This window comes from Talpa europaea, assembly GCF_964194135.1.
Source record: "Talpa europaea genome assembly, chromosome: 9".
Taxonomy (NCBI): domain Eukaryota; kingdom Metazoa; phylum Chordata; class Mammalia; order Eulipotyphla; family Talpidae; genus Talpa; species Talpa europaea.
In genome coordinates, this window is record NC_140076.1 from 115,691,179 (window position 1) to 115,715,615 (window position 24,437).

The 24,437-nt window shown below is 50.6% G+C and overlaps 2 protein-coding genes across 3 annotated transcripts in view; one reads left to right on the forward strand and one right to left on the reverse strand.

Moving 5' to 3' along the window:
- Positions 1-253: 253 nt before the first annotated feature.
- On the reverse strand, positions 254-7,825 carry VPS72 (vacuolar protein sorting 72 homolog). 2 transcript variants are annotated; one of them, XM_084242248.1, is made up of 6 exons: positions 7,687-7,825; positions 4,564-4,716; positions 4,302-4,416; positions 3,452-3,628; positions 1,039-1,183; positions 254-799 (listed from the first exon to the last, which is right to left on the reverse strand). In XM_084242248.1, exons 1-6 carry the CDS (start codon positions 7,801-7,803, stop codon positions 412-414), a joined length of 1,095 nt encoding a protein of 364 aa, XP_084098374.1. In that variant the 5' UTR covers positions 7,804-7,825; the 3' UTR covers positions 254-411. The 2 variants fall into 2 exon arrangements, with proteins under 2 accessions (XP_084098374.1, XP_084098373.1); XM_084242247.1 differs by having other exon boundaries at positions 254-817.
- Positions 7,826-11,463: 3,638 nt separating this feature from the next.
- Positions 11,464-24,437, forward strand: part of PIP5K1A (phosphatidylinositol-4-phosphate 5-kinase type 1 alpha) — a gene marked incomplete at both ends in the record, with an annotated part of 37,984 nt that continues 25,010 nt past the window's right edge. Inside the window, 2 exons of the mRNA XM_084242492.1 lie at positions 11,464-11,539; positions 24,101-24,139. Coding sequence (XP_084098618.1) covers positions 11,464-11,539; positions 24,101-24,139 — 115 coding nt within the window. The remainder of the gene's footprint in view (positions 11,540-24,100; positions 24,140-24,437) is intronic.

Genomic DNA, 24,437 nt, shown 5'->3' on the forward strand with positions numbered 1-24,437 from the left:
AGCAGTGGATTTCAGTGGCTTCTCCTGTTCTGCTCTCCACTCTGTCTCTGGTGAATCCTCTCCCCCCCATCTCTGGCCTGCACCCCAGTTCTACGCAAAGATAAAGTTAAAAAAAGTTCTAATTTAAAAAGGGCAGCTCCTAGTAAATGCCAGCAAGCAAATACCAGCAAGCAAAGCACCCCGATGTGTGCCGAGACACACACGTCCTGCTCCCAACCTGACAGACACCAGACAAGAGATCTCTCTACTTTATTAGGTTAAAAAAACATAAACAAAACCAGAAGGAACTAGGGGAAAGGACGGGGGCGACATGGCCATGGGCTGGGCAAAGACCAGAGCCAATAAAGGGGGAGCAAGGGCCCTAAGACCCCCTTGTGGGGCAGGAGCACGGGTTGAGGACGAGACGTCTCCTCATTTGATGACGATTTTCTGGCGCAGGGCCCGAGGGCCAGACCCAGGGAGGGGCTCGGGCGGTGGAGGGCCCGGGCCCAGGGCCGAGGCGGCGGGCGGCAGCCCGTGGGCAGTGATGTACTTCTTGTAGGCCTCGCGGATGATCTTGAAGGCTCGGGCGGTGGCGTAGGGGATGTCCGTGACTGGGTCTCGGTAGAGGGCTGGGCGGTGCGTCACTGGGCAGACCTCCCGAACAGGGACCTTTGGGGGCCGCCCTGGGGGGAACCATTCCTCAAAAGTTGCATCATCACTGAAGGTGATGAAGGTACGTGAGCAGCGAGCAGGAGGGATGACGGGCCCAGTCCCAGCACGAGGTGTCAACATGGAAGCCGCGGGGGCAGGATCCAGGCTGAGGAGAAACACAGAGCTGAGGAGACAGAACAAGCAAGTACAGAAAAGGATGAGATGGGCAAGGAGAGGGCAAAGGGCCAGGAACCTTCTGAGTGACCTGCTCAGCGGCGGACGGGCAGGCAGGAGGGAGAAGAGAGGCTGACAGAGACGGATGTGAGGTGGCGAAGGCCAGAGCTGGTGTGAGGAGAGCAGGAGTCACGGGGCAGAACACAGAGGGAAGAAACCCCCGAGGCTCACCCTTCCACGTCCACGTTCTCTTCTTTGGGGCCCGGCTCCCCAACAAGCGGCACCGTCACTGAGTGGTAGGTGATTATGGGCCCCGGGCACTTGCGCTTCTTGTGAACCTGCTTCTTTTTGTCAGCCTCGAGCCGCTCGTATGTCTCTTTAGGGCCAAAGGAAGGAAGGAGCCAGGGTCAGTCCTGGCTTCCGGACCCGTCTGTCGTACGACCTTGCTGGCCTGGGGGCTCTGCCCACCTGAAGCCAGCAGGGAGTCCTCCCTGACCCGCTTGCACCCCCATTTGTAGGTTTTCTCTCAGCCCCGCCTGCTCTCCCGTCTCAAGTCCACTCGCTGCCTCACAGAGTGGGGACCTGGGGCGTCGGAGCCGGCGGCGCCTGTGCTGAGGGCCCTCATCCCTCTCCCTGGGAGGCAGCGCGCCCCGGCTCGGGTGGTGTCCTCCTCTGGCCCGAGCAGGAACACACCCAGCCGCTGCCTCACCAGGGAGGGTCACAAAGGACACAGCCTCTCTGCCGTCCCCAGGCCAGCCCAAGCAGTCCCAAGTCCGTGTCCATGGCGACAGCCACGCGCCCGGACCCTGCCTGTCGCTGCCCCCGTCAGTCAGGAGAGGTGGGAGCTGGCAACCCGCCCAAGTGTTCCGTCTCACCCAGGCTGCGTTTAAAGGAAATTAGCAGCTGACATTTAATAATTAGGAAATTATACACAGGTGACTTCTGGTCCCTCCTAAAAATCAAGACAACCTGCACCCCTGGTGTGCATCCTCCGCAGCAACAGGCGGAGCTGAGCAGCCGCTGCTCCCTCGGGCCCTCGCCTGCGGCAGGTCGCTGTTGGCAGGTGACTCGCGCGTGCTCGGGGTCACGCGGGCTCCGCACGTCACCAGCACTGGACAGTACCTGGCCAAGTCCTGCTCTGGATTTATAAACCTGTAATGAGCCCTGGACCCAGTCTATTCCCTCTCACACCCTGCACAGCCAAACTGTCTTAAACCTAGAAAACGCTCCCTCACGTCACGCCTGATCTCAGCACCAGAACCCAGTGCATCCAGCAGCTACGCTCCAGCTCCATGGCCCCTCCTGAGACTCCTTCTAAGGCCCTCGGCTGCTGTGTGACCGCACCACTTTAGCAGGAGGACTCGGGGCCTCTTTGCTTTTCTCACACTGCGCTGTCTCCCAGGGTGATCACTCCAGTGTCGCCAATTGTCACCCATGTATATTTTCAGCCCGGCTCTCTCTGCAGGTTTGACTCCCCGCTCGGCAGCGCTCACACACGTTCATGCTGCTCACAGACGCCTCAACTCAACGTGTTCAAAGTCGAGCCCATTATTTCTCCTGCTGAACCTGCTCCTCCAGGGCCTGCTGTATCACTTTCTGGGGTCGGAGGCTCGCCTGGGAGGCCCCCTCTTCACAGAGGCCCAGTCAATTAATGCAGTCAAAGGATGCAGCTGTCGCTGCAGCCACATCACCATCTGCGATGGGGCTCAGTCATTTACACTTTTGAGAGGTGGCTCCTGGCTACTGTTACAAAGACTAAGCCGCCACTACCCAAATAAAGACAGTTTTGATTTTAAAGTCAATGTAGCAGGAAAAAAGCCCTGAGGCCACACCCTGCAGATGCCGGAAATGAACAATGGCCTTGGCCTTTTCTCCTTGTCGCTTTAGGAGCTGTCCACGTTTCAAAACTGCCGTTAAACTGCAGTAGTTGGGTCCCAGATATTCTGGGTGAACAAGCCCCCACTGCCAAGTGAAACTGCATCTGGGTTATAATGTTTTACAGTAACTATTCAGTCAGAAAAGAGACAGATTTAAAGAGCAGAGGGAGAAACACCAAATTCAACTCTGTGGCCGACTCTGTTATTTCACTCAATGAAAGTCTGGATGGCAAGGACGAAACCTGCTGTTCGCCCGCTTTCCCGTGTACCTCTCGGGAGCCGAGACCCTCACTGCCCTGCAGAGAAGGGTGTGTTTCGCACGGTGCGTCACCACGCGTGGCTCCGCTTTTCTCGTCTTTCTTCCTGGATGATCTGACCCAACTGTGACCAACAGGTCTTAAAGCATCTTCACCTTAGAGCAGTTTGTCTCACGAATGACTTATCCTACTGAATCTCTAATTCCCATGACCGCTGAAGCAGGCACGGCCACCCCACCTTGGAACACAAGATGCAAGTAGGTGAAATTATTTGCCTGTGGCCTTCCAGCGAGTGAACAGAAGCGGGACCCGGCTGCAGTTCCACGCCACCCTTATCCAACACCCGAGCACTTCCACACGACTCGTCCTCAGCGTCCTCGCAACCGTCCAGTTCCTGTCCTGACCACTTTCTTCTGACTCCCATGCCCAAACCTTCTCCCTTCCAATAGTCTGGTCCTCAGGCCTCCGTGCTGCTCAGTGCTCCCCACAGCCCTTGGACCACAGACTGACCTAGTGAACGTAAGTTGAGCTCCTCTGTGATCTTGGCCTCCCTGAGCAGCTCCTCCTGGGTCAGAGGCCGCTCACAGTGGGGCCCCTTTCGCCGCCTCGACTGGCCCTGCCGCTCTTGTACACGAAGGAACGTCTGTCGGGTATGCTCAGCGGTGGACTGACGCATGGACTTCCGACCTGGAGGAAAGGCAGAGAGGAAGACATCTTTTGAGTTCATGCCTACCTCTTTATTATTATTATTATTTTAAAGATTTATTTATGCATACAAGAGCTGGGGTACAAGCCAGAGATGCAGGAGGTAAGAGGATTCACCAGAGACAGAGTGGGGAACAGAACAGGCGGATCTACTGAAATACACTGCTGAGGGGAGCAGTGAGGAGACAGGAGAGGTCTGCTGCGCCACGTGGGTTGCTCCCTGGCTGGCTAGGGATCGAACTTGTGCTGCAGAGGCTGTGGATTGCTTTAGAGTGCGGTGCTTAACCCCTTACGCCACCAGGGAGGCCCATTTATTATTATTATTTTAAAAGTTTTATTCAGAAATCACCTCAAACTTATAAAAAAGTTGCAAGAACAATACAAAGGCCACCCGCAGACCCTCAACTCAGACCACCCACTATGGACATTTGCCCCATCTTGCTGACTCTGTGTGCGTATTTTTCCTGAATGCTCTGGGGGTTGAGTTACCAATGTTATGTTCTCTGTACCTAAATAGCTCAGTGTACATTTCTTAAGAATAAGGATTTTCCTCACATAATCATAGCGAAGCTACCAACTGCAGTAAGTTTCCATGCATACAATGCTTCACCATCCTATTCCAATTCTGTCAAGGGACCCCGACACCCCCACTCACTGTCAGAGCCATCATCCTGCAGTTCCAGGGGTAGCAGCGCCTTCTCTTCCCGGGCCTTCTGAGAGCTACCGGCTGGGGTGCTGACCTTCCGAGGTCTCAAGCTCTTGAGCGGCTCCTGGGGACAGAGTGGGATGAGATACCAGGGAACAGAAGATTGAGGAGACAGAAGATGCAACGCTTAGGGTTGGGCGTGCTGGGAGTACCGAGGGGGAACCAGAACAAGGAAGCGCGAGCAAACCAGGAAGCTCCCCTGCCCCTGCACCTTATAGGCTTTGGTGACCACGCGGCGCTTCCGCCTCGGCTCTTCGGCTTCCCCATCGCTGGATGGCTCGTCCCCCTCGTCGATGTCGAAGTCGGAGTCCACCTCGTCCTCCGTGTCTGACTGGTCCCCTTGGTACTCGTCATCGCCCGACTCCTGGGACACAGGGAGTGAGGCTCTCGCTGGCCTGTGGCGCAAATGCCCCTCGGGGAGAGGACCTCGCAGTGCTCTCGGCGAGGCCAACTCAGCCTCCCTCGCCACCCCACCCTCGCCCCTGGCAGGCAGTCTCCCTCCTTCCCAGCATGAGCGGCCCAGCACTGTGGCCGGCTATGTAAGCGCTGGCACGAGAAGGTGCGGCTAGGTCTCTACCTTCGTGGGTCTCGCGATCTAGCAGAGAACACGTCATAGTTATAAAAGGCGGTTTTTAGTGCATGGCCGCACCACAGTTCTGAGTAGCAAGCAACCGTCACAGGACTCAGAGGAGGCAGGCTCACTATGGGCAGGCGGCCTGGGAAGGCCTGTATCTTCTAGGCCGGGGGCTGCCAAGCTGTCTCTGTGAAGAACTAGATTAAAACGGAGTGGATCATCTGGGCCACTGCGCTCTAGATTGCTAAATGCTGTGTAGACTGTGCGGGAGACTTGAGCGGTGGCTAAAGATACTGGTAGCACTTAGACAGCCAAGAGGGGCACGGGACTCACGCACATGGGAGTGGAACGAAGGCGCAGAAGCAAGGGTGTGCACAGCGTGTTCATGAATAAGAATTTAGGCCCCAGCAAAGCAGATGGTTTCTCGCTGGCAAAAAGGTTTCCTAGCTGACTGCCTCTGGCTCCACACAGCCGCCTTCCACACTGACCGACAACCTTGTAGGGCTGTTGGATCTGAAAGGAAGATTGCCTTCGGGCTGCAGAGAACCCGAGAGCTAGGCTAGGAACCCTGTGACTGCACCCTGCAGACCAGTGACTCTCCTCTCTCTCCTCTCCTTACTGTCCCAGCACCGATCATCATTGTTGAGGTGACCTCAAGTTACCATGAAATGGCCCATTTCTTAGCAGGGCCGGAAAAACAGGTGGGTATTGACACCATATATATAATGGGGACCCAGTGAAGAGTTCGGGGGACAGGAAGACGTACAATTGGTGTCTCAGAATGCTCTGGGGGTAGCTTTTGGGCTGGGGCAACACTATGGCGTACTGCTTATATGTGGGGTGATGCAGGTTAAGGCTAAAATGGCAGCCACAATGGAAAGGAAAGGGAAAAAACAAACACTTGGGAGCTGGGGAGTTAACTGGGCAGGGCAGCACCTCCAACATGTGGTCATCTCTTCAATCAGATGTGGACTAACGGGCTAATCCTGGTGCATGCGCTGCCAAAGCAAGCAAATAGCACAACAGTTGACACTCCAAGCCAGTCACAGCCCCATCTTTGCTGCGATGACCATCACTTCCTTCTAGCTCATGTTTGTGAGACAGTCGGGAACACACTAATCCCCTCAGCTCTAAGCTGGTATTAAATCCTATCTCCACAGGGTAGTAGTTCAAGTACATGTTAGTTTAGTGCCCAGATGAAATGCTTTCACTAGGTTATGGATTTACTATCATCCCTTTGGCTTTCATCAAGACCATTAATAGACGTGACTAGGTAAAAAATGTTTTTACATCCTCTACCAAAACCATTACTTTATATAAAGATGTGATTTCCCTAGGACTTAATACCAAGTAAGTATTTCTCTCTTAAGGAATGTATACACTTCTTTCTTACTAAAAAAGAAATTCAGGTTTGACTGCCAGGAAGCTCACAGCTAGATTTACTATCAATTGCCATTACCATTTCAGCAGGGAGGCCCCAGGTACAATTACTTCTGATCTGTCTATTTTTACTGCTCCTACTTTTTGTTTCTATTGTAAGCCTCTTTAAATCCTTTTTGGAAGCATGAAAGGTACATATTAAATCATGACTCATAAAATGACAGGAATAGGAAAATGGCCTTTGGAGGAGGGGTGAGAAAGTTCTATTTTAAATAGCAGGTTAGGGCTGTGTAAGTAAGACTCCCAATCAGTCCCCAAGTCCTGTGGATTTTATTTCATTAATTTTTCTTGAATTCTCCACTTTTCTCTACTCCCACTGCCCACTTCAAACCATTCTCCTTTTTATAGAGCACCTTTCTAAAGTACAACTTTGATCATGGAACTTAAACCAATCTCAGTCCTCCAATGAAGGGCAAAACTTAACATGGTTGACAAGCCCTACATGATCTGGCCTGTGTCTGTGTCTTCCGGCCTTAACAACTTTTATTTTCCTTCACAGCCTGGAGAAAGACACTGGATTTTATCATCCCAGACCAGGATTTCATTCTGCCAGCCCCTCTGTGGAAGAACCTTTCTTCTCCCTCCTCCATCCTGTTGATCTTCATCCAGCCAAGGTCTACTTTTCCATATGGTCCTCAGCTTAACGTGATGTCCCCCGGGGAAGCCCCCCGCCCAACAACTCTGCCTCCCACCTGTTATCACAGCACCCTAACCAACTACTAATATTCCTCCTTATCATACAACATTTTAATTGTCAATCTTCCACTGGGGTCTGTAACATGTAAGGGAAAAACGGTGTTTTGAATATTCCCCAATCCAGGCATTGGAGATATTACTGTGGAGCCAAACAGATCCTCTAACACTATTATATAACAGTTAGATATAAAAATGAAAAGCAAGCCAAATGTAAAAGTAAAATGGAAAATGATCTATGAAGAAATAAACAGTGGCACTTTTTAGGACTGTCAGGGACACGTTTACATTGAGAGCTGAACGCTGAAAAAGGAGCCCACTAAGCCCCTCCTCTTCGGAGAGGTTCTCGTCTCCACTGCAGGTGAATAAGTCGGCTGCGGGCAACGCGTCTACGCCGCGCGTCTACGAGGTGCCTCTCCGAGGTTCTGCCACACTCTGGGGTGCCCTGACCCTTTCAACCGTGCCCAAGGCCGCCCCCCCGGACTCCGCCGTACCCCCACCTGGCCCGCCCGGCGCCGAGGCTCCGCCGCCAGGGCGCCCCTGCTCCCCGCCCCCTTCTTTGTCCGAGGTTTCTTTGGGGACCGCTCTCAGCTTCCTCCCCTCCCTCGTCCTGGGCCCGACTCTTGCCTCCGTGAAGCCCCCATAAGTCGTTTGGTAGAACTCATCCTCCTCCTCTGCCTCCAGGAGCCCCGAAAGCCGGTTCCCCGCGGTCTTCCGGGGGGCCCGGCCCCCAGCCAAACTCATAACGCCCCCCGGCAGCCGCCGCTCAGCCAGCGCGGTTCTGGCGCTCGGCGCTCCACACCGCGGCCTGCGCCGGCGCCGGAAGTCCTCCTCTCCAGGCAGGAGCAGCCGAGCGTCGAGGGCGCGCCGGCCCGCCCCTCAGCCGGCGTCCTCGTCAGCCCCGCCCGGCCCGCGCGGAGCCACCCCCGAGTCCCGCCCCCGCTTCCCGCTGGGGCTGGGGGGCGTGGCCGCCCCGCTGACGCCGGGAGCCGCGCTGCTGCAAGGCCAGAGCTTGGAAGTCGGCAGCCTCAGTGAGAAGAGGTCGGGCTCCCTTTGCTCTAGTCCGTGGTCCACTCCGCTGTCAGTGGGAACCTTTCTGAAACCCCAGACTTTGTCACTCCTGCTCAGAAATCTTTATGGCTTCCCGTCATCTGCAGGATAAAGTCCAAAATCCTTGAATTGAGGCGGAGATGTCGCGTGGTTGAGCACAGACTTAGAGCCAGCCAGACCCGAGTTTGAGTTTGAACCCGAGGTCTAGCTGGATGACTGTGAACAAGTCGCTCTAGCTCTCTGAGTCTCAGATTTCTGATCTGTAAACAGAGACCAGTACCTACCTTTTAAGTTTGTTGAGATGATTAGGAGACCCTTGTCTCCTGATGAGTACAAGGGTGTCTGGTAGGTGATAACTGCTATTATCAAGGTAATTTAGCCTCTCCCTGTCTTTCTAGCCTTACCTCCTGCCACATCATCCTAATCTAGCACCTTTCCAACACCCAGTTCCCTGTCACACCTCCATGCTTTTTCTTCTGAATATTCCTACCCTTTCTTGTCTACCTGACAGAATTTTAATTCCACATGACAGGACAGTGAAGTTGTCGTTTACACTCATTGCTCTCTTCCCAGGCACGATTCCCACAGTCATGGAGAGCATGCCGCCTAGGTTCTCCAGAATAGTTTCGATCTCGAATAGTCTGTGGTTTTGTCAAGACTCAATATATTGACTTCTTGTTTGTTATCCTAAAAATATGGTTGTCAAGCTTTAATATTTGTACTGCTATGACACCTATTACATTTTATTGTAGTGATTTATGTGTTTTCTTTTTGTGATCTTTTTGAAGGCAAGAATCCTCATAGTGCCTGGGCTATAGCCAGGGCTAAATAATATTAACTCAATGGATGAGTTAATGGATGACTCATTTAATGAATAAGGTAACCATCTTATTTTGCCTCTACATTGTTGATCTTGCCAACACCTAGCCCCTCCATTGTGACCTTAGGAACTATTCTAAGACAGGAAGGTTGCTTTAATGAAGTTGTGCATGTGCGTGTGTGTGCATACATGTGTATATGCAGTGTGCCCTTTAAGTCTTTATGTGTGGCCCTATTTTGAGATCACCAGATTGCCCCCCTTTTCCAAAGTATGTGTTGTTGAACTCCCTTTCCCATTCCCTTGGGGGCACCAAAGCAACATGTTCTGCTCTGTCCCTGCTTCCCACACCCTGCCACGTCACCCCAGTTCTGCTATGCCAGGAATGTTACTGGTAAAGAGCAACTCTGTGACTCAGAGGGCACCCCACGGATTGAATGGAAGTGGGGGCAGAGACAAGGTTTAGGGAGAAAAGATGGGAAATTTCTTTTGGCCCATTTAAAAAATTTAGCCTTTCTCCATTTATATATTTAGGCAACATCCATATATGCACATATTGGGCACCTACTCTCTACCAGGCACTATTCTAGATGCTTGAGATATAAAAATTGATAAGAGGCAATCTTTGCCCTGAAATGTTCGGTCTTATGAGGGAAACAAACAAATATACGGACATAAAAGAAGGTGGTAGGTGTATTAGTAGCCATTTTTCTGGTCCATAAAGGAGAAATAAAGACTCCTAAGAAGCTACAGAACAGGAATCTCTTCTTTCTGGAGTACTGAAATTAAATTCATAGATCAAATCCCAAAGAAGATTCCTCTGTTTGATCTTCCACCTTGGTAAGTCAGTTTCATTGATTTCCAACTTTTAAATCAGAAACAGATTTACCTCTGCACTAGATGATTTCTAAAGTAACTCAGGAAATGTAGCAACTCCATGCCTTTTTACAGAAACGAGGTTAATTTATTTAACAAATATTTATTAATTGACTCTCCAGGAGCCAAATCCTGTGCTAGACAATGTACCCCAACCTCTTTAATTCTGTACCTATAACCTTGAGTGAGGAGTTATGGTAGAAGCAATGATAAATTACGTTAATAATATACCATTTGCTATGGAATTATATGTAGTAATCCAAGCTTTTGAAGTTTATCTACCTTCAGTACGCAAGGGAGAATGAATATTCCAGCAGGTGGCAGCAGGGAAACAATTATTTTAGATCACGATGAGGGGTAGAAGGCAAAGGCTAATGCGTGGAGATATTCTCTGGATGATTGGAGCCCAGGTTCACGTCCCAGGACCCAGACTACATCCAGATAGAGGATAGTCAAGCCATCTTGGGGGCTGCAAAACTTAGTATTTCCCCTCTCTCCTTCCCATGTATTAAGTTCACAAGTGATCATTGAGCCCCGGTATAGGCAGGTAATGGGGAGGAACTGGAGGTCCAGGAGTGAACCAAGCAGATCTCAGAGACTCTCGGGTCACACCCTCCAGGGTACTGTATTCAAGCTGAGCAGGGTTAGCAGAAGCTGCACCCGAGCGGGGGGAGGTCTGTGTCTCCCAGCCCTGTGGGTCCTAGACAGCAGTCGGAGGGCTTGGGCCCGCGGGAGGCTGAGACGGTCTGGTCTCTTTCCGTGGCCCCTTCTGACCGGCCTTCGCGCTTTCACAGCTGTGTGCTGAGCTCCGGGCCGCCAGCGCAGCGCTCGAGGCAAAGCGTCCTTCTGAGGAAGGCGAGGCGCGCGCGCTGACAGAAACAGTCCACAAGGCAAAAAAACCGGCGAGAATTCGCGGCGGCACGTGAGGCCCCGTGATACTCGCCAGCCTAACAGCTCTGACTGGACCCAGCGCTAGGGTCGGGAGTTCCTCCCCGGGTCGTGCCCTGCGGGGGCCGCCGGCGGACCCCTCCCGGCCCGGCCCCGGCCGCCCAGCCCTTTCCGAGAGTCCAGTCAAAATCGACCGCCCGGCCACCGTAGCGGCGCCCGCGGGGCCGAGTGCGTGGGTCCTCGCGTTCGTTAGGGCGCGAGGCCGCGGTCACGTGACGGGCTCGCGCTCCTGATTGGCTTCGCTCCCCTCCAGGCCGCCTCCCGCCCGCGGGGGGGCGGGGCGACGCGGCGGGGCGCATGCGCGGTGCCGGGTTTCCCCGGCTTCCGAGGTGGAGCGGCGGGGCTGAGTGACAAACGGGCGGCGGCGGGCTGGGGGAGGGGGCCTCGCTCCGCCGGAACTTCTCACGCCCCCTGGTTCCTCCAGGCGCGGTTCGGTCCTGACGCGCGGCCCGGCGGCCCTGCGCCCAGCGAGCCGGGAGAACGGCCCCCGCGGGAGGCCGTGGGGCGGCGGAGAGCGTGCGAGCCGCGAGGTCGCCCCCGGCCGGCGGGATGGTGCGGCCCTGAGCGGGCGCGCGCGCCGGCCGCGGGGCCGGAGAGGCCGGAGGGGGCGGGGGGCGCAGAACGCGGGTCTGTCGGCAGACGTGGGAAGATTCGACTCCGAGAGAGGAAGCGCTTGCGGCGGGCGAGCCGCTGCGGGGGAGGGGGCTGCCAAGATGGCGTCGGCCCCGGGGCCGTCGGCGACCGGGCTCTCCGCCCTGGACCCCGGGGGCTCTTCCTGCGCGTCCACAGGTGAGCGGGGCCGGCGGCCGCGGCGCGCGGGGCGGGGAGGGCGGGCGGGCGCCTGTGGCGGGGCCGTCCGGCGGGGGCGCTGAGGGAGCCCGCGCCGGGCTCTCGGGCGGGCGCGCCTTCCGGCCGGCCCGGGGGCTGCGGCGGGGCAGGGAAGGGCCGCGGAGGCCGCGGGAGGCCGTGGCGGCGTCGGGAGGGGGCGGAGGGCAGGGGGGTCGGGACGCGGGCCCGGCTGAGGGGCGCCCTGGGCCAGAAGTGGGGAGGCGCGAGGGGACGCGCAGGGTGTGGAGAGCTGCGGGCGCTTCCGGCTGGGGAGCCGGGGGCCGGGCTTGTGGGGTGAGTGGTCGGAGCCGCCCTTCCCGCCCGACTCCCTTCGGGGTGATGCTCGGTTCTAAACTGCCTCCCCCGGGCAGGAGCGAGAAGTCGCGAGGGGAGCCTGGGGCCCGAGGATCCCGAGAGCAGGTGGCGAAGGGGCAGCGCGAGCCTCGAGCGGCCGGAGAGGAGGCGCCGGCGTCGGGGCTGGGGCCGCGGGGGGCCCCGAGTGCGGCGGGACAGCGCGGGGGCGCTGGCGCGGGGCCGGCGTCCTCTCGCCTTCGGGCGTGCGGAGCTGGGAGATAAGCCGGGAGTGGAGTTTGGGAACTGGCAACACACTGCGTGTAGGAGGGGAGGGTGTGGTGGTGCTGTGCGCGGGGTGGGGGTGGCGATGAGAGCTGGGGCGGGGGGTCCAGAAATGTCTGGAGATCCGCGGCGCTGCTGCCCCTGCCCAGGGCCGGGGAGAGGCCGCCTCCCGCCGGCTGCCTCGCGGGGCTGCGCCCGGCTTCTCGGCCTGGGCTTGGGTCCTCGCCTTGCGAACTGGCCACAGGGAGCGTTTTGCTTCGCTCTGTGTTGCCGCTCGGATGAGCTAATATATGGTCACAAATATCTCCTTCATAAGCTGCAGCTTTATTTATGTACATCTATTTTTAGTTGCTTGGGAGGTGATTTTTGCCTTTCCTATAAAAGCATCAGAGGGCTAGAAGAACTCACATTGCATTCTGAGTGCGACCGACGGGAAAGTAAAACGGCAGGGTTTTTTTTAGAGTGGCCCCTTAATTTAAGAGCTCTTCACCCCTCCCCCCAATGCAGGAAGAAAAATGCTTGTGTGTGTGCAGACCTCAAACTTCTTAACACTGACTCAGGTGTCCTTTCTGTTAGAGGCCAGGGCAGTCTCAAGTCACCTGTTTATGACCCAACGTTTGCTTCAGCCTCTAGCCCACGGGAGGATTGGCACGGTGGAGAGATTTAGTAGAAAAGGGAAATATTTAGCACTTATTGGCATGTCTTTTCCCTTTTCAGATAGTGGTACTTCAGATACTCCTGATATTTTTAGATGTCACTCTTTGATATTTTTGCTTTCAGCCAGAGCAAAAGGCTAACAGTAATTCGGATTGCGTAAATTATTTTACCAGAAAGTTAAATATGACTTAATGTCTCCTTGACTCTGTTATGTTCATATGTGAAGTCAAGTATATTAAAAAAGTCTAAGTTAAAAGTAATGAGGGTCTCCCCGATGGCACAGGCGGTTGAGTGCAGCCCTCTGAGGCTGTCTGCAGCTTCTGTAGTGCGGGTTCAATCCCAGCCTGCTGGGGAGCTACCCACATGGCGTGGCAGACCTCTCCTGCCTCACCCCGCTGCTCCCCTCAGCAGTGTATTTCAGTCAATCTGCCTCTTCGGATCCCCACTCTGTCTCTGGTGAATCCTCTCACCCTCCCGCACATCTGGCCAGTACCACTTATTTAAAAAAATGTTATGAGACAGTGTTACTTCAATTTAAAAAAATGCAAAAAAAAAATAGCTTTAGATTCCTTTTTTCTACTTTTGTTTCTTATACTGTCTGTACATTTCTGACATATATTGAAACAGTTGGAAAACATTAGATTTTTGCGTGCAGGTAGTTTTGACTTTCCATGTCTGCACTTCCCTTAGGTTTAGGCTTAGTGAATTAAATTTAATAAATTTTTTTAAAAGATTTATTTATTTATTTATACAAGCACTGGGCACAGTCAGAAGCACGGGAGGGTGAGAGAATTCACCAGAGCCAGAGCAGAGAGCAGAACAGGCAGACTGACAAAGTACACTGCTGAGGGGAGCAGCGGGCGGCAGGAGAGGTCTGCGCGCCATGTGGGACCCTCCTCTGGTGGCCGGGAAGCAGCCGGGGATCGAACCGGCGCTGCAGAGGCTGCGGGCAGCTTCGCAACCCAGCGCTCAACTGCTGCGCCACCGGGGAGGCCCCCAAATTTAATAAACTTTTGAAGAGAGTGAGGCATTTGATTCTGATACAGAAGAGGTTATTTAGAATAGTTTTTTTTTTTTTTTTAAAGATTTATTTAGGGGCCTCCCCGGTGGCGCAGCGGTTGATCTCTGGGTTGCGAAGCTGCCCGCGGCCTCGGAGGCGCCGGTTTGATCCCCGGCTGCTCCCCGGCCACCAGAGGAGGGTCCCACATGGCACGCAGACCTCTCCTGCCGCCCGCTGCTCCCCTCAGCAGTGTCCTTCGGTCCTTCTGCCTGCTCTGCTCCCCGCTCTGGCTCTGGTGAATTCTCTCACCCTCCCGTGCTTCTGACTGTACCCGGTACTTGTATGTATGCATGTATGTATGTATAAATAAATAAATAAATAAATCTTTAAAAAATTTATTTATTTATACAAGCACTGGGTACAGTCAGAAGCACGGGAGGGTGAGAGAATTAACCAGAGCCAGAGCGGGGAGTAGAACAGGCAGACTGACGAAGTACACTGCTGAGGGGAGCAGCAGGCTGCAGGAGAGGTCTGCACGCCATGTGGGACCCTCGCTGGTGGCCGGGCATCAAACCTGAGCTGCAGAGGCTGCGGGCAGCTTCGCAGCCCAGCGCTCAAGGGCTGAGCCACAGGGGAGGCTCTAGAATAGGTTTTGTAATTAGAATGGAGTAGTGCCCTGTCTGGAGAATACCAGGGGAGTTAGGACATTGGCAGGAATAAGAGGTGGTTTATGTTTTCTTACGTTGCTAAAGGGTAAAACACTAGCCAGCCTTGTAGAAATTCAAGAGTGTGTGTGTTAACTACCTAAAGTCAATTTGTTCTTAGATGTTTAGCTGAACCCACCTCAATCTTTTTTTTTTTTTTTTTTTTTAAGATTTATTGGATAGAACTGGGGTACAGGCCAGAGGTGCGGGGTGTGAGAGGATTCACCAGCGACAGTGGGGAACAGAACAGGCAGACTGACTGAATACACTGATGAGGGGAGCAGCGGGGAGACAGGAGAGGTCTGCGCCATGTGGGTAACTCCCTGCCTGGGGATTGAACTCAGGCTGCAGAGGCTGCACACAGCTTCACAGTGCTGTGCTTAACCCCTTGCACCACCAGGGAGGCCCAACCCACCTCAAATCTTGTGAAACTCTGAAATCTTAAAGACAAGATTCTCTGGCAGAGTTGAAAATAGATACAAAATAAAAATGTTAAGATTCAGGGACATAGTGATTATTAGATAAACCATTTCGTAACCTTTGGTGGTTCAGAATCATTTGACATTCAAAGTAGGAAGAATAGGTTATATGAACAATTGTTCCAAGCCGGAGTATTAAACCTCTACTTTGATTATTTCACTATTAGCCAGAGCTGGTCTTTTATACTGCCAAGTGAAATTCAGAGGAGAGATAAGCTCAGAGCGGCTCTGAAAGATGTTCGACATCTTTCCGCATTGGCGTGATTAAGATGTTTGGATTTGGGGAGACGGTTGTAATTGAATGTCACCTTGTAACAGCCATTATCAATGTACTTGTTCTTACACTTTGGTGGTTAATAAAAGGTGACGCTGTTTGCCCTTTAGTCTCAGCTGTTTGGTGTGTAAAGGAAGTTCATTTCTTTCTTTCTTTCTCCTCATCCTCAATTGGACAGGGGCACCACTTACTAATCAGCCCTGAGAAGGTGCTGTTCACAGCGTGACCATCTGTCAAGCCTGGATTGAGAGAGCCTGTTTCCCTAGGTGTAGTTTGACTAGTCCACTTAGAGCTTGACATTCAGCTGCTGAATCCCCTTCTTAACTACTGTGAAGGGAGTAAAGAGTTTTGTTGTGGTTCTTGAAGTTGTGGAGGGATTAGAGAGTAAACTTAGAACGCTAGAGTGTGCTTGCTCCCCTGAAATAAGAGCTGTGTGATAAAACCACGTTTGACCCCCGCCCGCCCCCCAAGAAAAAAAAGCACTTGAAACCTTAGAAGATGGTGAACCTAGGGCTGCTGTGGCTTCACCCCAGAGCATTTCTGAAATTGTCATCCTGAACCTGTGATTTTTATGATGCACGCAGATGATGAAAGGTAACTTTACAGCTCCTTCCTTGACTGCCGAGGGACACCTCGGGGGGCACAGGATGGTGGTGTCCTTCCTAGCAGAGCCAGGCCAGCAATCTGATAACCTTCAAAGGTAGGGATTTAGTTGAGGGTGTTTTGTTTTCCTTGTGTGCAGCGTAAGCCGTGTGTGGGTTGACTTCTTGTCTCTGCCTCCATTGACTGGTGAAAAAGAGTGCACCTTCACTGCTTTCCTGGGGTGAGAAACCGAAGTTTGGACATGTGAAGATAGAGCAGAGTACCATGTAGTCAGAATATCACCACTTACCATCTTGGTTGATGTTTTAGAAGGAGGAGGGATCGTTTTGTTTGCTTTCTCCATGGAGGCTTTTGGACCCCTCCCCCTGCGCCCTTTCTTCCTCTTGTCCCTTTGGTAGATTCTGCCAGACCGTTGCCATCAAGATGGCATGATTTTTGATTAGTCATTTATTTTTGTCCTGGCTGTTTTAGCTCAGAGTTATGTATAATTCTATAGATACACTAGGTCTCCTGTCGCTGATATTGATGGGAAATATGTATTCACAAGTTAGCTTTGAATGTCAAGTGTTTTTGCTTATTTGTGCTGTTATGGATTGATATAAAACTTTTCTGCTTAATTACTTGACTCAAATCTATGCTAGCTACTAGCTATTACCTATTTTATCAACCTGCTTTTCTTTGATAATATTTGGAAGTTATATTCTGTGAACAACAGAGATGACACCAAGCCAAAGAACAACAGTCTGTTGTCAGTTTTCTCTTCTGTCTCCTTGATTTTCTTGATTAAGGGTAAAAGCAGACTTCTGCCTTCTGATCAGCCCCCACTGGGAATTTGTCTCTTTCCCGGTGATGCAAACCCAGCCTAACAGTCTCAAAGAGGAAACCCCCTTCCTGATTTCCCCTGTGTACCTCACTTCTTTATTTTTTAAATTAGATTTATTTATTTATGCATACAAGAGCTGGGGTACAGGCCAGAGGTGCGGGATGTGAGAAGATTCACCAGAGACAGAGCAGGGAGCAGAACGGGCAGATGTACTGAAATACACCACTGAGGGGAGCAGCGGGGAGACAGGAGAGGTCTGCTGTGCCATGTGGGTTGCTTCCTGGCAGGCCGGGGATCAAACTCGTGCTGCAGAGGCTGCGGACAGCTTCACAGTGCGGTGCTTAACCCCTTGTGCCACCAGGGAGGCCCCTACCTCACTTCTTTATTCATTCATATTAAGAGTATTGTTTAGTTTCTTCATGTGTGTTCTCCTATGAGTTTCTGTTTTTGTTTTTGTTTTTGTTTTTGTTTTTTAAAGATTTATTTATTTATACTGGGTACAGTCAGAAGCGCGGGAGGGTGAGAGGATTCACCAGAGCCAGAGGGGAGAGCAGAGCAGGCAGGCTGACAAAGAACACTGCCAGGGGAGCAGTGGGCAGCAGGAGAGGCCTGCGCGCCATGTGGGACCCTCACCCCGTGGCCAGGGATTGAACCACCGCTGCAGAGGCTGCAGGCAGCTTTGTGCTTAACCGCTGCGCCACCAGGGAGGCCCTTTTGTTTGTTTGTTTGTTTGTTTGTTTTACTGGTTTCTATTTAAGTGAATTCTTTTTTTTTTTTAAACATTCCTTCCATCTTTGTAAACTTTGTCTCCAATCATTTTTCTTTCTGCTCTGAAGTTCCACTGTTTATTTGTAATAGCTATATGCTATATGCATTAATATGTAAACATCTGATTCTAGAAAAGTCTCCTTGTTATTAGAATAAGAGGAAGACTCTGGTAAAATGAGAGGAAGGCAGGCTCCTTGTAGGACGTTAAATATATCTTATTTGCCTTGTATACCTGACTAAGCAATGTGAACTTTACCAGGAATAATAGGTACTATCCCAAAGAACCCTGATGTTGGTGGGGAGTGAGCAAAGGTAAGCAAAGGAAGTTGGGAAAGAATGGGAAGAGTTTTTTTAGGATATATAATTAGAGTATATTAGCTTTTCTGTGCACAAAATAGGTAAACAAACCTGATTAACTTCAAGTACCCTTAAAAAAAAAACCTGTATAAAAGGGGTGGCAAAGAAGTAATTTACTTGGCCGTGTCTCTGATTTCTTTGCAGGGGATGGGAGTGTGCTAGTGCCTTGAAGTGCATTGTTGGGGCAATTATTGCTTATTATGATAGAATGAAAGTTAGACTTTCTCAGCGCAAGTATGTATATTCCTATCCAGCAAGAATCATTGCTTTTCGGGCCTCCCCGGTGGTGCAGCGGTTGAGCACTGGGTTGCAAAGCTGCCCGCAGCCACTGCGGCGCCGGTTTGATCCCTGGCCACTGGAGGAGGGTCCCACATGGCACGCAGACCCCCCCCTGCCTCCCACCGCTCCCCTCAGCAGTGTACTTTGGTCCTTCTGCCTGCTCTGCTCCCCACTCTGGCTCTGGTGAGTTCTCTCACCCTCCTGCACTTCTGACTGTACCTAATGCTTGTGTAAATAAATAAATAAATCTTTAAAAAAAAAAAAAAGAATCATTGCTTTTCAAGGTAGAGCCAGCTTTGAAAGCAGAATTGAGGGCCTCCCTGGTGGCACAGGTGATTGAACGCCGCTCTGTGAAGCTGTCCGCAGCCTCTGCAGTGCTGGTTCGATCCCAGCTGGCCAGGGAGATTCCCACATGGCGGGGCAGGCCTCTCCTGTCATGCCGCTGCTCTCCTCAGCAGAGTATTTTGGTCAGTCTCCCTGTTCTGCTCCCCACTCTGTCTCTGATGAATCCTCTCACCCTCCCACAGATCTGGCCTTACCCCAGTTCTTGTATAAAAATAAATCTTTGGGCCTCCCTGGTGGCCCAGGCGGTTGAGTGCCACGCTGTGAAGCTATCCGCAGCCTCTGTAGCGCGGGTTTGATCCCGGCCGGCTGGCGAGAATCCCACATGGTGAAGCAGACCTCTCCTGCCTCGCCCGCTGCTCCCCTCAGCAGTGTATTTCATCAGTCTGCCTGTTCTGCTTCCCTCTCTGTGTCCGGTGAATCCTCTCACCCTCTAGCACATCTGGCCTGTACCCCGGTTCTTGTATAAATAAATAAATGAATCTTTTTAAAATAAATTTTTAAGAAAGAAAGAATTGGGAGGTATCCGTCTGCCAGAAATATCTTGACTGTTGTTATCTTATCCAGGAGATTTGGGTCTTGTAAAGAAAAACCTGTATTTATTTTTTTCATAATTTCAATCACAGTTTAGATAGTAGTGTGTGTGTCCTGAGAACCATAGAATTTGCCTTTTAGACCTAGAAGCAAACTTTATCAAAAATAGAGGGAAGTGACTTCAAAAAGATTTAATACGTTAAGTTTTTAAACTGCAGGGAGATGTAGAGTTTTTTTTTTTTTACAACTATTTTTTTTTATAGAGGCATTTTTTTTTTATTTGTTTGTTTGTTTATGCATGCACTGGGTACAGTCAGAAGCGCTGGAGGGTGAGAGAATTCACCAGAGCCAGAGCGGGGAGCAGAGCAGGCAGAAGGACCGAAGGACACTGCTGAGGGGAGCAGCGGGCGGCAGGAGAGGTCTGCGCGCCATGGGGGACCCTCCTCCCGTGGCCGGGGAGCAGCCGGGGATCGAACCGGCGCCGCAGAGACCGCGGGCAGCTTTGCAACCCAGTGCTCAACCGCTGCGCAACAGGGGCGGCTCAGATGTAGAGATATTTTAATTCAACCTTTTTATTTTCCAAATTAGGAAAATACTGTCCAGAGAGATTGTTTTAGTGGCAAAGATGTTGCATACGGCCCTATGGTATCAAGTCTTTTTTTTTTTTTTTCTTTAAGCAAAGATTTATTTATGCATCCAAGAGCTAGGGTACTGGCCAATGGTGTGGGGGGCGGTGAGAGACAGAGTGGGGAACAGAACAGGCAGACTGACTGAAATACACTGCTGTGGGAAGCAGTGGGCAAGTCAGGAGAGGTCTATTGCGCCATGTGGGTAGCTCCCTGGCCGGCCGGGGATCGAACCTGTGCTGCAGAGGCTGTGGGCAGCTTCATAGGTTGCGTCCTAACCCCTTGCACCACCAGGGAGGCCCTCAAGAGGAGTCTTAATCAGTCTCTGGCTCATTCCATGCTACTTAGTTGGCTCTTAGCTGAGGTGACCTCAGGACTGGTAGATCAAACTGCTTTCAAGTTTTTGTTTGTAGGAGCATCCTTGCCTTTCTTTTTCTGAGACTATCCTTAGAAAAAAACTTGCTAGGAAACCGAATTTAGCTTTTCTCCAGAATATGGCTTGTCTTTCTTAATTGAGTTGGTTAGTCCTTAACGTGTAGTAGTGGTCCTTTGTTTTTTAATGCTACATTTTAGAATTGTGTGCTCAGCAACTTCTAAAGAGACAGGTTGACATTTCAGAAATATTTCTGAGTATTTTATTTTAACATTTATTTATGCATACAAGAGCTGGGGTATAGATCAGAAATGCAGGGGGTGAGAGGATTCACCAGAGACAGAGTGGGGAACAGAACAGGCAGACTGATGAATTACACTGCTGAGGGGAGCAGCGGGTGAGACAGGAGAGGTCTGCTGCGCCATGTGGGTTGCTCCCTGGCCGGCGGGGATCGAACTCAGGCTGCAAAGGCTGCGGATAGCTTCATAGTGTGGTGCTTAACCCCTTGCACCACCAGGGAGGCCCTATTTCTGAGTATTTTCTTTTGTGCCTCCCTCCTGCGGGGTTATGGACAAAGAGATTGCTTCTGATAAACAGCTGGTCTGATTGTGTTTTTGTTTGGTTTTATGTGGTTTTTTTTTTTTTTTTTTTTTTACTCTTTGGTTCTCAATCATAGATAGCAACAAGAACCCCTAAAAATTACCATTTTCCTGGGCCTCCCCGGTGGCGCAGCGGTTGAGCGCTGGGTTGCAAAGCTGCCCGCAGCCTCTGCGGCGCCGGTTCGATCCCCGGCTGCTCCCCGGCCACCGGAGGAGGGTCCCCCATGGCGCGCAGACCTCTCCTGCCGCCCGCTGCTCCCCTCAGCAGTGTCCTTCGGTCCTTCTGCCTGCTCTGCTCCCCGCTCTGGCTCTGGTGAATTCTCTCACCCTCCCGCGCTTCTGACTGTACCCAGTGCATGTATAAACAAAAAAACAAAACAAACAAATAAATAAAAAAACATGCCTCTATTAAAAAAAAAAAATTACCATTTTCCTTCCAAAAAGTCTGCCTGTCTCTTGTGCTCTGGGTAGGAATTATTGACACACTTCTGTAGCGTTAGTGGTGGTAGGTCATTGGGCTGGGTCTCTGGAATTTCATTCCTATGACCTGTTCAGGCAAAACTCCAGTTGTCTGAGGAATGCACATCCGGCCGGCCTCCAGCGTCCCCAAATTATATGTGTACTTCAAACATTGAAGTCAGTCACACACTGCCTCTTAGTTTCTCATCTGGTAGATGATGTCATCTCATCTCTGACGGAAATGCTTCTACTCTGAAAGCTTAGGGAGAGGCTCTGGTATTAAGGCCAACTGTGTTTTGTTCTAGATGCTGGGGGGATAACAACTCTTTGGAGCTGTTTAACTATCTGAAAATATCTTTGTTCAGTTAAGTCCAGCTCATTTCCAACTCTTAAAGTTTGCCTTTTTCACTCTTCTCAGAATTATACTGATGGATTTTTTTCTTCCTCTAATGCTCCTTCCTTTCCAGATGAATCTTCATTGGTTCCGTAGTAGCAAGCAAATGTATGGAGATTCACAATGATGTTTTACGTGACTAGAAACCAGCCCTCCAGTATCTTTTCTTCCACAAACACAATTAGGGAGAGGTCATGGACCAGAGTGGAGTGCTTCCTTAAGACTAATACAGGGTTAGTCAGAAAAATTGTCTGAGTGATGTGATGATTCACCCTTTGCGTTTTAGCAAGAGTAGATTGCGCTGTAGCCACTTTGGCACTTGACTTGGCTGCTTGGGCTGTTCTGAAGTTAGTAGCAGTGAAGAGTTCCCATCTTATTTTCATAATTTAGAGACTAAATCTTTCATATTTTAGAAGCCCTTGGCATTTAGGAAATAATGCTGAAATTAGCTATCTCCATTTTATAGGAGAATATTGAGAACAGGAATATTCTGCGGAATATGAAAGCGGAATCTCTTCAGAGAGAACCTCTTCTCTGCTGATGCAGGTTACTTTCAGATTGTATAGGAACTGACAGAAACACGCGGAGAAAGAGGGTGTTAGCGTATAGACGTCAAGCTTACTTGTAGGTTGGGACTGTCAGCAGCAAGCTAGACATTTCCTTTTCACATTTGTCCTTGCAGTTTCTCTCCACAGCAGCATAGGATTGCAGCGAGCTTGAGTTAATGTGCGGGGAGGGAGTATGGTCTGCGCGTATGGGCTGTTGGGTTGTGGTCTACTGGGAAAAGTGGGTTAGAAAGCAAACAGAATGACCGGAAAACCAGCCTTGTGTATCGCTTTGATTGTTAGAATATATAATACCTATATAATATTTGTTACAGGAAATTTATGTACATAAGAAAAATAGAAACTTAAAGTTATAGGGTCACTAATCCCGCTATCCAGAAATGGTCATATGTTAACATTGTGGTGTATGTTCCTTTGGGTCTCTCCTATGTAAGTTTATGGGTGTTTTTCAGAAAATATTGTTCTCTCTCTCTCTCTCTCTATATATATATATATATATATATATATTTTTTTTTTTTTAATTTTATTTTTGGGTGGGACCCTCGCTGGCGCCCGGGGAACGAACCGGCACTGCAGAGGCTGCGGGCAGCCTCGCAGCCCAGCGCTCAACCACTGCGCCACCAGGGGAGGCCCTCTATATTTTTTTTAAAAATAATTCTTTGACTTTTTTCCACTCAGCAGTTTGTGACATTCTATCCATAAGTGTATACAAAAATAATAGTAATCAATTTTATGGCTACACAATATATACTACCAATCCCCTGTTCATTTGAAACTTTCCAATTAGAGTAGATATCCAGTAATAGTTATATATATTGCCGTGATAAATATCTTTATGTATATATCTTTATTCAGGTGACTGATTATTAGGATAAATTTCACTTGTAAGTCAAATTGTACATACTTTACTCTTTTTTTTTTTGAGATTTTATTAATTTATACAAGAACCGGGGTACAGGCCAGATGTGCAGGAGGGTGAGAAGATTCATCAGAGACAGAGCGGGGAACAAACAGGCAGACTGGGCCTCCCTGGTGGTGCAGGGGGTTAAGCACCGCACTATGAAGTAATTTGCACCCTCTGCAGCACAAGTTTGATCCCCTGCCGGCCAGTGAGAAACCCACATGGCGAGGCAGACCTCTCTTGTCTCATCCGCTGCTCCCCTCAGCAGTGTATTTCAGTCAATCTGCCTGTTCTGTTCCCCACTCTGTCTCTGGTGGATCCTCTCACCCCCCCACATCTCTGGTCTGTGCCCCAGCTCTTGTATGCATAAATAAATAAATTTTTAAAAAACAAACAAACAGGCAGACTGACAAAATACACTGCTGAGGGGAGCAGCAGGTGAGACAGGAGAGGTCTGCTGTGCCATGTGGGTTACTCCCTGGCTGGGGATCGAACTCATGCTGCAGAGGCTGCGTATTGCTTTATAGTGCGGTGCTTAGTCCCTTGCGCCACCGGGGAGGCCCTGTACATACATACTTTTGAGGCTTTTTGCTGGATATTACCTTCCAGAAGTGGAAGTTGTTCAAATAAATTGTACACCCATTTTTTTTAAAGATTTGTTTATGCATACAAAAATAAAGGCAGGGGGTGAGAGGATTCACCAGAGAGAGTGGGGAGCAGAACAGGCAGATCTACTGAAATACACTGCTGAGGAGAGCAGCAGGTGAGACAGGAGAGGTTTGCCCTGCCATGTGGGTAGCTCCCTGGCCAGGGGGTTGAACTCTTGCTGTAGTGGCTGGCAGTAACTTGAAAGCGCTGTCTTTAACCCCTCTGCCACCAGGGAGGCCCCCCATTTTTAATTTTTTTTTTAAAGGATAGATGCTCTCATGCAAAGGATCCATAAAAAGGTTTTGCCAATCTGGAATCACTCCAGAGTGAAATGTTTTAGTTTACAAGTTTTGTGACCACTTCTGGAAAATTTTTTCCGAACTTCTCCCATTTTTGTACATTTACGTGTAGCTGTAAAGTGTAACCTCACATTTCATAGTCTGGTGCTGGGGATCAGTCTATAATTTTAAACTTTAGAGTTTTTTTAAAATATACTTACTCTGCTATAAACAAGTAGAACCCCAGCAATAAGTGATAACTTTCTGTTTTTCCTCATTTAGGTTTCAACTTTCTGTGCTGTGGGGTCAGCCGTAAGAGAGGTAGATCTGATGTGTATCTGCTGAAGAAGCATGAGCTCCTTGCAATAACTAGCAGCCAGCTCTTCTTCCCCATAACAATCCAGGCTGTTTGTGGTGCCAGTGCATGGTCTTCTTCTAAGAAGGCTGTGGGTGTCCTGCAGACGTTATCTGATGGTAGCTTCTTTTCCCTCTGCCCACTCCAGAAGAGATGCTGTCTTAACATAGTTGTGTATTTTCTCCCAGTTCCACAGTATGATGTGACTCAATTGACCACTTTTTGTTTTCTCAAATTTGTCCCATAACTTCATTTCCTTTTGTG